General features: G+C 36.9%; 1 protein-coding gene across 1 annotated transcript in view; it reads left to right on the top strand.

The window, feature by feature from the left end:
- PPP1R9A (protein phosphatase 1 regulatory subunit 9A) overlaps positions 1 to 12,231 on the top strand; it is a 577,130-nt gene that overhangs the window by 541,132 nt on the left and 23,767 nt on the right. The window contains exons 12-13 of the mRNA XM_007939795.1: positions 952 to 1,109; positions 1,626 to 1,923. Coding sequence (XP_007937986.1) covers positions 952 to 1,109; positions 1,626 to 1,923 — 456 coding nt within the window. The remainder of the gene's footprint in view (positions 1 to 951; positions 1,110 to 1,625; positions 1,924 to 12,231) is intronic.

Raw genomic sequence — 12,231 nt, 5'->3', positions numbered from 1 at the left:
TGAGCTTTTCCATCACCTCTTGCCACAGATGTAGTCAATCTGATTCCTGTGTACGCCATATTTATACCTAGAGACCTAAAAGTAGTGACACAAACAAACATATGCACACCTATATATTCATTGCAGCTTTATTCACAGTAGTTTAAAAAAAAAAAAAGAAAAGAAAAGAAACAGCTAAAGTGCCAATAAACCAATGGTGGATAAGCAAAATGTAGTACATATGTACAATGGAGTACTGTACAATCATAAAGAACATTGATTAATCTGTAAAACATAACATGAATGGACCTGGTGGGCAAAGTGAAATAAATTAAGTACTTAAGGGCAAATGTTGTATGATCCCTCTTTTATAAGAAGGCAAGAATAGACATATAGCAAGAGACCATTGTCTTTGGTCGTTACTGCAGAGAAGTAGGGGGCAATGGGGAAGCATGCTTTAGAATGTGGATACTTATTATTTTTGATAATGAGAAAAGTGGCACCAAATGTGTTAAGTGAGCACAGCCTGGCCAAATAAATGATGTCACTAAGAAGTGCTCAAGAGAAAAGGAGGCCTGTGCTAAAGAATTTGACATCTATAAGATGACAGCAACTCCAGCAAAGACTGAAAAACCAGTGTGTGATCACACATGGATGGGTATAGGCGTATAGTTACATAGATAGATACAAGTGTATACATATGTTGGAAGAAGATTTTATGCTCTTTTACCTTTGGATGTTAGATTTGTGTTGTTGCCTTGGCTATCTTCAGTGTTGGTTTTGTACATTATATCCAGAATCTCGCTGCTTCCTTTGTAGCTATGGCGTATCAGACAGGCTGTCATGCTTGTCACCTGTTTTTGGCTTGGTGTTACTGATAATGCTGAGATTTTGTTATCAGTATCTGTGATCTAATTGTCAATCTCTCCAAAGGTTTCTCTTAGTAATTATTTTGCAATATCCTTTTCTCAGATTTGAATGAAGCAGTCCCAGAGACAGAACGCCTGGATTCAAAAGCACTGAAAACCCGGGCCCAGCTCTCGGTGAAGAACAAACGCCAGAGGCCCTCCAGGACAAGACTATATGACAGTGTCAGTTCCACAGATGGGGAGGATAGTCTAGAGAGAAAGGTGAGCACCCTTGACCATTTTCTGACTTGCAGTATTGTGCTATATCATTATTCCTACAACTTATTGATGACAATGACTTTTCTGCAACCAGGTTCTGTGTCCTAATTGGAAATAACTTTTTTTTTTGTCTCCCAGATTATTGCTCAACTTGATACATTCTTACAGTTCAAATGGTTTTCTCTTCTCATTCAGTAAACTGACCAAGAGCATTATCCATGTTGTAATATTTCATGATGGTGCTTTTGATATTCAACTGTTGATTTTACCTAGTGGAAATAATGAATGTACCAGAAATTATTTCTGTCTGTCTTAGAGATCTGTATTAGCTACAATGGTAATATGGTCAATTGTTGTGAATTCTGCATTCTCATCTGTAAACCAACAGCCAAAAAAAAAAAAAAAAAATTGGTTTTCGGGGGCATTCACTAACAAAAGGTTGATCTTATTTCAAAGTGAGTATTACCTGCAACTAGTACTCAGTAGCATAACTTCCTTTATAATCTCTTATGCCAACAGCCTTTAAACAGTTTCTATAATCACATGCATATTACCAAATCACTTCTGCCCAAGGGTTTGAGAACGTCTTCAGAATCAGATTCTGGTGCTCTGCCCCTCACCCCAGTGGCTAGCAGCACACCCTTCTCATCTGACCACATACCTGATTTTCAAGAAAGACAGCTGCACCCAGAAATGGGGACTTTCTCCTCTATTTGCGGAGATACTTCACTTTCCTCTCCTTCAAAATCTGACCACAGTGTTGAGGAATCTCCTTGCCACCATCAAGCCACCACCAAGACAATATTACAAGAAAAAGGTACTGTTGATTATTTTGTTGTTTTACTTTTGTTTGACTGAGTTTACTAACACCTTGGTTTGTACAGTACAAAAATGGACTTAATCATAAGTCCTTTCACAACTAATACTTAGCATTGCTTTCCTTTTATGTTACAGAATAAAAGAAAACTACCCCCCCCCCTTTTTTTTTAATCTTTTCCTATCTGGTTAGTACTTTTATGTGTTTAGATCTCCACAGTTTACTATTGAAGGGGATATTTAGGGGACCTTTTAGAGATTTCATGGAATAGCAACTTAGAGTTTCAATAAGTGCTATAGTAGTCATACGGAAGAAGAAGAAGGAAAAGAGAAAAAAATATGAGGATAAAAGAGTATAGGGCTTAACCCATTCATTCATTTTTATTTAATGATACAACTTATATACGAATGTTCATCATTTAAATTTAAAAATAGGTTTCTTCAATTAACACGAGAAGTTTTATAGCAGTGTCTGTGGACCTTTGTCCTTTTAATTAAATGTTTTAATTTAAAGAAGTAAGAAATTCTTATTTAAAGAAGTCAAACAATGAGGAGATGTATAAATGATTGGTTTATTTTCCTCCTAGCCCATCAGGAGCTCTCTTGTTGCTGTGCTTAAAGCAGAAGGCTGCTAACCAAAAGGTTGGCAGTTTGAGTCTACCAGTTGTTCCATGGGAGAAAAATGAAACAATCTGCTTCTGTAAAGATTACAGCCTTGAAAACTCTATGGGGTGGTTCTACTCTGTCTTAGAGGGTTGCTGTGAGTCACAAGCGACTCTGTGGCAGTGAGCTGTTTTTTTTAAGCACATCAGATCTATTACTTTCATGTAATCAAGTAGATTTTGTTATATTAACTTTCACATACAACTTTGCTGTACACATAATATTTTATGAACATTCCTCCAGAGCAATATATGCAGATTTAAATAATGATATAATCTTCTGTAGTAAGCAAACCTGTTATATAACGTAGGCAACCATCAAAGTAATGATGAGCATTTAGGTCTCTACCTGTTTGTTTACTTATTACTATGGGAAATGACATAGCAAGCATCCCTCTGCTTACATTCTAATATATAGCACTTTCATTTCCGTAAACTACATTTCCAAAACATGAATTAGAGTATATTGTACTCACAGGAAAATGTATAACTTTAAATGTTTTTATTATTAAAAGTAAAATACTGAAAATAAATAAGTATTCAAAATAATAGGAAGAGTAACAACAAAAAGAAAGCAGAAAATAGAAATGAAAAGATAATAAAGATGTAAACTGAGATTAAATAATTTTTACTGAAACAAAAAATCCTGCTCTTTGCCCTCTCCCCCCTCCAAAAGAAAACCACAGTAGAAGTGTGCAAATTATTCCAGGTAAAAAGTAGCCCCTTGAAAGGATGGGATAAGAAAAAAATAGAAGAAAAAATTCAGTATTAGATATAAGAAAAGAGATAGAGATTAACAGAATTTTTTTTTTTTTTTTTATAAATAGTATTGCAAACTATCACAATAGATTTGAAAAATATACAGGAAATGGAAGATTTGTTACCAAAATGTAAAGTGCACACAGTCTTGGATTATGAACAAGTTCCATTCCTAAATCTGTTTTTAAGTTGAATTTGTTAAGGCAGAACAGTTTATAGACCGTTAGTATCTAACATATGTTAGTCAAATGTCTTAGTAAATAGTATATAGTGTCATTTTTTTATGCATAAAAATCATTAAAGAAACACTTCCAGATACACTTAAACATTTTGAACATAATTATACAGTAATAATAATAATAACAATGTTTTGATACATGCCACAAAGTAGCACCTATGTGTTATTATGAACCATTGTATTTGCCTCGAATTTTTAATATAAGAGTCTTTGTGTGTGCACTGGGATGGGGGGGTGTTTGTAACTGTGAGTTGTATGTAAGTCTGATGTTTGTAGCCTGGGGACAGCCTGTACTCAGATTGACCTAAGAAGAGGAAAGCCTGGAGAAACCCAAAATCACAGAAATCTGAAAAATATTTTAATAGTTTCAATTTTTAGAACTACCAGGCCCAGATAGCTTTATGTCTAAATTCTGCCTAACCTGTAAAAATAGAAAGGCTTTATTTTACGTATTTAACTTAGTGGCACAACAGTTTAGCACACAACTACTAACTGAATGGTTCATGGTTCAAATTCAACCAGAGGCTTCTAGAAAGGAAAGCCTGGCAATCTATTTTAAAAAAACCACAGCCACTGAAAACCCTACGAAGCACAGTTTTACTCTGAAAAAGACATGGGGTTGCTGTGAGTTAGAACTGACTCGATACAACAACTTGTATTTTATGTTTAGGTAGAACATTTCTCATTTATTTTACGCACCTACATCTTAAAAACTAATAAAAATTGTACAAAAGAAAAATCTAATGCTTATTGATTTATTTAAAATATGTTTTTAGTAAATTGAATTCCAAAATGCTTGGGTTGAGTCTAGAAATGTGATGGTATAAGGTTCAACATTAAAAAATCTAGCAATATAAATCATCATATCAAAATAGAAAAGGTCAAGTGCTATATTATTATATTAATGTTGTTGTTGTTGTTAGAACTTAAAAAGGCATTTGATATAATTCCTCAGAGTCTTCCAGTAAAAACTTGTTAAGTAGAAATAGGATTAGAAGGAAATAAGTAAATATGATAAATTATTTACCAGGAATAGACTCAAAATACCCTATTAAGTGGTGAATGCTAAAGTCAGTTCCACAAACATCAGAATAAGACATGAATGTCCACTATCATCACTATTTTTAACACTGTTTTTGAGAATTTTCTAATTGCATGATAATAAATAATCAGTATAAATTTTGTATCAGGAATCAAAAGACACAAAGAAACCCACAAATGTGGGAGAAATATTTACTGTATATGAAACTGAAAAAGGATTAGAATCCAGATTTGTAAATATCTCCCTTAAAACTTAAGAAAAAAACAACACAAGAGAAAAAATGTATAATGCCTTGAACAGGCACTTTACAAAAAAGGGAAATCCAAATGGTCAGAACATTATGACAAGGTGTTCCACCCCATTAGTAATCAGGGAAGTGTGACATTAAACTAGATGAGATATCATTTTACACCTTTCAGACTGCCAAAAAAAATTAAAAGTATGACTTTACCAAGTGCTGGTGTATAAGTGAAACAACCAGAAATCTCGCAATCTGGTAGAAATGTAAATTTGCACCAGGACTTTAGAAACCATCACATAACAAATTTGAGGGCATGCATCCTCTATGACCCAGTTAAGTCTTCACTTGTTTATATATCCAAGAGACACCCTGCACATATCCACCAAGAATCATATACAGGAGTATTCTCAAATATCTTCATTAGTAGAATGGAAGGGGCTCTGGTAGCATAGTGCCTAAGGCACTTCACTGCTAACTAGAAGGCTGGCGGTTCAAACCTACCAGTCACTCCTTGGAAGGAAGGTTGGGCAATCTACTTCTGTAGAGATACTGCCTCAGAAACCCAAGAAGGGGTCGCTATGAATTGGGCCCAACTCGACACCACATAGCAACAACAGCAGCAGCAGAATGGATAAATGAATTGTAATACATACATATAAATGAATAAATTACACTGAAACATAACAATGGTGAGTCTCTGGAATATGACATGGAGGAAAACAAAAAACAAAACTCAACGCCGTCGAGTTGAATCCGACTCATAGTGATCCCTTCTTGGGTTTCTGAGGCAGTGTCACTATGGAAGTAGATTGCCCAGTCTTCCTTCTGAGGAGTGGCTGGTGGGTTTGAACCACCAGCCTTGTGGTTAGCAGTCAGATGCTTTAGGCACTATGCCACTGGATGCATATGAATGGAAGTGGTAAAGTAAATTACGTGGGGAAAGTGTCAAGGAACGAGAGCAATCAGGGACACTTTCATAGTTATGAACTGCGTAGCAGCAGATAGTAAATGAGTGTGTCACCTTTTCTCCTTATACTCTACACCATTTTATAAATACTCTTGATTGTAAGTCAGTAAAAATGTAAAAGGACCCTGTACACAGACTTCATTGTGACTGTATCTCTAATTTACAAATAGCTCCAAAAATAGGATTAAAAATAAAAGTTAAAAATAGGCAAAGGAAATAAACAGTCACTTTGTTGAGGAAAAAATTTGAATTACTTCTGGAAAGGTGATCAACCTCATTAATAATCAGAGAATTGATTATTTAAATTAGATACCCATCAGATTGCTAAACTTTTCAAGAATTCCAAGAAACAGTGCCCGCTGTGATCTAGGACACTCTCAAGCATGGCAGGTGTGAATGTGCATCCCTGCATTTTGAAAGTTCATACTCATTGTCTCTACCAGATCCGAAATGCTAATCCGTCCACACATGCATTGTGAATACAGAAGTTCAGCTGACTATGGGGACTCAAACTATTTTGTAACACTTGATAAACATCCTAGATTTATTCCTGACATTTTCCTCTTGTTTTCCTTTCTTGTGCCTGTTGATTGCTAAAATTATCTTCTACAGATTAGTCCTAAGCACAGTCCTTCTAGAAGCAGTTTTAAGGTGAAAATTAAGTACTTAGGGAATATAAGATATCAGTGGAGGCAGGAGAATAAATGTCAGACCTGCTAATTAATCAAAAGTGGTTGTCAAGTTGGTGAAGGATTTGCACTGTGATTTTGGCATACTTTAAAAAGAATTAAAAGCTTCAAAAATTCTCATCAATTAACCTAAATTGTGGGTTATAATAGCACTTTTGTAGAACTGTATTTGTGGGAAGCCCTCTATCATCTCTTCAAAAAAATATTTATAGACCCTAATTGGTGTGTAAGAAGGCACAACAACAGAAATACAGTGGGTAATACTTTGTGACCTACTGTTTGTGTTTATCAGACATGACTTGACTAACTGAAAAAAATTACATTGCGGTCATGGAGTGGGTCACACATGGAATCTGACCCAAAGACTTCTAAAAGTGGCTAACTCTTGTCCAGATTCCTTTCTCTCTGCTACTCCTAATTTACTTTCGATTCCTTGGAGTCAGCAGATGCTTCCTCTCTTATTAGAAAAGAACTATGTGGATGTAAAATGTGCTTTGTAGTCCTTTAGAAGTAATGTAGCAGTAAAATATGAGAGTTCCATCCTCTTCTCTCAGTACCTCTCTTGTTTGTTACCGCCTCTTTGGGATTTGTTTCCCCACAGTAGGAGACAGGAACAAGAGCTAGGGGATGAACAGTTTCTTCTCCAAAAACCAAGTACTTGGGCTTTTCCACTTTCAGTTTTCTTGAGTTGAAGTACTAACTTTATAAATAGTTAGTTGCTAGTGTGATGACCATTATTAGGTACTAACTGTGGCTCTGGTAGTGTAGTGCCTAAGGCACTTGACTGCGAACCACAAGGCTGGCAGTTCAAACCCACCCGCCACTCCTCAGAAGGAAGATAGGGCAACCTACTTCCGTAGTGATACTGCCTCAGAAACCCAAGGAGGGGTCGCTATGAGTCGGGTCCAACTCGACGGCACATAACAACAACAACAACAACTGTGGCTGGATGCAAACACTACTGAAGTCTTTTTCTTTCTTTCCCTTGATAAAAGTGTCCAGCCTTGAAGAGTTTTCTGTGGTTTCCATGTTCATTTGATATTGATTAATTCATTCATGTATTCATTCAACAAATAATTACTGAACATCTGCTGTGTGTCATGATTGTAGTAAAGGCTGAATGTTTAATAATAAACAAGATTCCATCCCTATTCTCAAAGAGTGTGTAGACTCAAATCTCTGTATCTATGTCTCATTCTCTTTTATTCTCTGTTGTTTTTTGTTGTTATTGTTGTTTGATGACAGACCTTGCCTCCCTGTCACCCTGTGACAACAACCAGAAGACTCTCTACTTTGTTGCCTTCTACTCTGAAGCACTATTGCACCTTGAAAGATGTCAGTGAGGGAAACATGTCAGAATATTAATTACCTGATTCTCTTTGGGAAATACAGCTGATATAATAACCAACGTCATTCATTTGTTCGGTTCTCTCTTTCCTTTTAGTAGGTTCATAAATCAGAAAGTTCCTCAGTAAACATAAAATTAGAATCAAGTTAACTGGATGTGCATGGGAACATTTTCATTAAACTAAACTTACTGTTGAATTGCCCTATTTCACTGTATTACTACATTACTGCAGCTCTCCCATCTCCTTCATGTCCTTTAAGGACTCTATCTATCCTTCTCCCAAGAAATGGACCTCAATAGCCTTAAACTTTCAGAGAAATAACATGATACCTTTGTTAAGATATTACAGAGGTTAGGTGGGATTAACCTGATTTCCCTCTGTATTTATATCCATGGTTTTAGGACTGACTGGCTGATCAATGAAGAAAATGGCTTGGGGCTTAGTGATACACACCTTTGTGAGCTCTGGTAGCATAGTGCCTAAGGCAATTGACTGCTAACCAGAAGGCTGGCAGTTCAAACCCACCAGCCACTCCTCGGAAGGAAGGTTGGGCAATCTACTTCTGTAGTGATACTGCCTCGGAAACCCAAGGAGGGGTTGCTATGAGTCAGATCCAACTCGATGGCACATAACAACAACAAACGATCTTAGTGATATACAACCTTAGTGATAAACTGGTTCTCATGTTCAAGCTCTCCATACCACTCTAGGAAAATCCTGATTCTTCATCAAATCCAGCTTAAATCTCAACCCCTTAGTAAAGCCCTAGCCATACACACTCCATTCCCAGTCAGAGTGAATTACTCTCTGATCTCTGATCCCACAGAACTTTTCACCTTGTTGATTCTCCCTTTCACCTTGTATATGTTAAGTGAGCTAGATGTCAAGTGGGAATTTTTTCGTTCATCTTTTTCATCTTCATATTCCTGGTCCCCAACAAAGACCAACAAAGAGTATATAATAAATGTTCAATAAATTTATTGGATGAATTAATTATGTCTCACCATGTAATTAACATATAATTGGCTTCTAGAACAGTGGTAGTCAAGCCAAATCTCACTTTCCACCTGTTTTTTTTTTTTTTTTTTAATAGAGTCTTATTAGAACACGGCCATGTTCATTCTTTTACCTATTGTCTACTGCAGTAGTAAAATTGAGTAGTTGTGACAGAGGTCATATGCCCACAAGCCTAAAATATTTACTGTCTGGCCGCTTACAGAAAAAAGTTTGTCAACTCCTGTCTAGAAGTATGTTACCTTCCACTTATTATTGCTGGATAAACTCTGAAAATGTCTTAGTTATCAGTTGTCATTTATCTAGATTTTTTTTTTAAGTAATAAGCCATTCCTTTTTTTTTAAGCTAAAACTCTTTTTTCATTTTAATTTTTATTGTGATTTGGGTGAAAGTATACAGAGCAAAGTCATTTTTCCACGTAGCAGTTCATACACATTTTGTTTCATGACATTGACTGCAATTCCCCACCATGTAACAGCTCTCTTCCCACTTCCTCCCTGTAGTTACCTCATCCCTGTATCCTTCTTGCCTATGCATTCCTGCACCCTGATCTGTCTGCCTGTGCAAACACTGCCCTTCTGTTCTCCCATGCTTGATCTTTCTAAGGAGTGTATCTACCTGATGTAAATTTTCACCCTTATATGCCTATCTTTTGTTTGGCTGGAAGCCATGGGAGTGAGTTCAGTTCCAGACCTGAATGGTAAATAGGGGCCATAGTCTCAGGGGTCTTATCAGGTTGTATCAGACCATTAAACCTGGTCTTTTTTATGATTTTGAGTTTTGTTCCACATTTTTCTCCAATTCTATCTAGGATCTTCTGCACTGATCCCTTTCTGAGTGATTGATGGTGGTAGCTGAGCATCATCTAGTTCTTTTCGTCTCATGATCATATAGGCTGAGCATCACATGGTCCATTAGTCCCTTGGACTAATTGTTTCCATGCATCTTTGGTTTTGTTCATTCTTTGCTCTGGATGAGGAGAGACCCATTGTTGCATCTAGATGGCCGCTTGCAAGCTTTTAAGACCCCAGTCAGTACTCAATAAAGTAGGATGTGAAACAGTGTTTTTGTGTAGTATGTTATGCCAGTTGAGCTTGATGTCCCCGGCGACCATGGCCCTGAGCCCACAGGTCCAACAACTCAATCCATCGGGATGGTTGTGCCTAAGAAGTTATCATAGCCTTGCCCCTGTTAGTTCTAGTGATTTGAACATTCTTACAGCACATGTGAATATGTATGTAGAAATATCATCTTCCAGCCTTATACATGGGCCTGGGTAGATTCTCTTTCACCTAGACATACCTGATCATTCAGCCTGTCTACCCATCTATTTACCCATAGACTATTGTTTGTTATCACTGTAATGCAGTATTGTATATATAAAGGGTTTATCTTTGTTATCTGTACAACAAAATATAATATGCCATTACTTTTGGTCTACCAAGTTACTACAAAGGTAATTAAACTATAGGTATATTTGAATATAATCCCGAGTCTTATACCCTGGTTACTCTAATTGGATTGAGTGCTTTCTAAGTTGCCTCAGTACCATATTCACAAATCATTATTTTGTTCTTATACTTGAAGGACCTCAGAGAAAACTTAGAGTCCATTATTATGGGATAAAGGATCATCTAACTTCATTTCCATTAAAAGTAGAGGAAGGAAAAGATTATAATTTCTAGACATTTGTGAAAAAGGGTAATAGCTGTGGAAAGCATGACAATCCTTTCTACATGCCTATTCTCTGAGAAACCTAATACTAAAATTTTGGTCTCTGTACTCACAAAGCGGCAGGCCCCTGTTAAGACAGTTATACCAACCAAAACGAAACCCAGTGCCATCAAGTCGATTCCAACTCATAGTGACCCTATAGAGCAGAATAGAACTGCTCCATAAGGTTATTCCAAGGCTGTCAATCTTTATGGAAGCAGTCTACCTCATCTTTCTCCAGCTGGTGGGTTCAAACTACTGACCTTTTGGTTAACAGACCAATGCTTTAACTACAGCACCACCAAAACTCTTTCAGGCATGAATAAGTAGAGTAAATTAATCACTATTAGTTTTCTACTTAATGTACCAGATTATCACTCTGACTTTATGTATGATTAGCACATTGCCTGACACAGAGCATGCTTCAAAATTAATTGTTGAATTAATATCCTAATAAGTGGAACCTGGCATTTTGAAAACTTTACAGGATTCATTTCTTATTACTATGTTGGAATCATTATTTACATGTTACTATATACTATAAAAACCCACTGCCATCAAATTGATTCTGATTCACAGCAGCCCCATTGGATTTCCAAAGCTGTAAATCTTTATGGAAGTAGATTGCCTTGCCTCATCTTCCTCCTGTGGAGTGGATGGTGAATTCAAACTGCCTACCTTCTGGTTATCAGCCCAATGGCTTAACCACAGTGCCACCAGAGCTCCTTCTTGTTGTTGTTGGGTGTTGATGAGTAGGCTCCAACTCATAGCGACACTACGTACAACAGAATGAAACACTGCCCGGTCCTGTGCCAGCCTCACAATACTTGCTAAACCAGAGCCCATCATTGTAGCCACTGTGTCAGTCCATCTCATTGAGGGCTTTCCTCTTTTTCATTTACCCTCCACTTTACTACGCATGATAATCTTTCTCCAGGGAATGGCCCTTTCTGACAACATGATCAAAGTACATGAGATGAAGTCTGGCCATTCTCATTTCCAAGGAGCATTCTGGCTGTACTTCATCCAAGACAGATTTGTTATTTCTTTTGGCAGTCCATGGTACTTTCAGCATTCTTTGCCAACACCACAACTCAAAAGCATCAGCTCTTCTATAGAACTCAAAAGTGGTACTCTTCTAGTAGAGCTCCTTACTATGTACTATAAAACCAAAACCAAACTCACTGCCATCGAATAGATTCTGACTTATGGCGACCCCCGTTGGATTTCTGAGGCTGTAAATCTTTACAGAAGTAGATTTCCCCATCTTCCTTCCATGGAGCAGCTGGTAGGTTTGAACCACTGACCTTTTGTTTTGGGTTACAGCCAAATGCCTTATCCACTATGCCACTAGAGCTCCTTACTATATACTATAGGTATACGGTAAACTGTATACCATTTCTCAAATGAGGGGGGGATTACATCTAGCTGAGTTTGATAAATGAGACTTGTGGAGAGATGACATTAACCAAGACAAGTATACATAATATGTATTTAAAGAGTAAGGCTGTTCCAGCCTGGCTGAAGCAGTTTGTTTATGTAGACTGATTGCACATAGAATGGAACTTAGTAGGTTAAATCTATAGCTCTAAAATTTAAATATCTTTGATAGCCTTCCTATAATCCTAGGAAAA

The sequence above is a fragment of the Orycteropus afer genome, unplaced genomic scaffold, assembly GCF_000298275.1.
Source record: "Orycteropus afer afer isolate SDZICR_OR568_19922 unplaced genomic scaffold, OryAfe1.0 scaffold00063, whole genome shotgun sequence".
Classification (NCBI taxonomy): domain Eukaryota; kingdom Metazoa; phylum Chordata; class Mammalia; order Tubulidentata; family Orycteropodidae; genus Orycteropus; species Orycteropus afer.
This window is presented reverse-complemented; position numbering and strand designations above follow the sequence as displayed.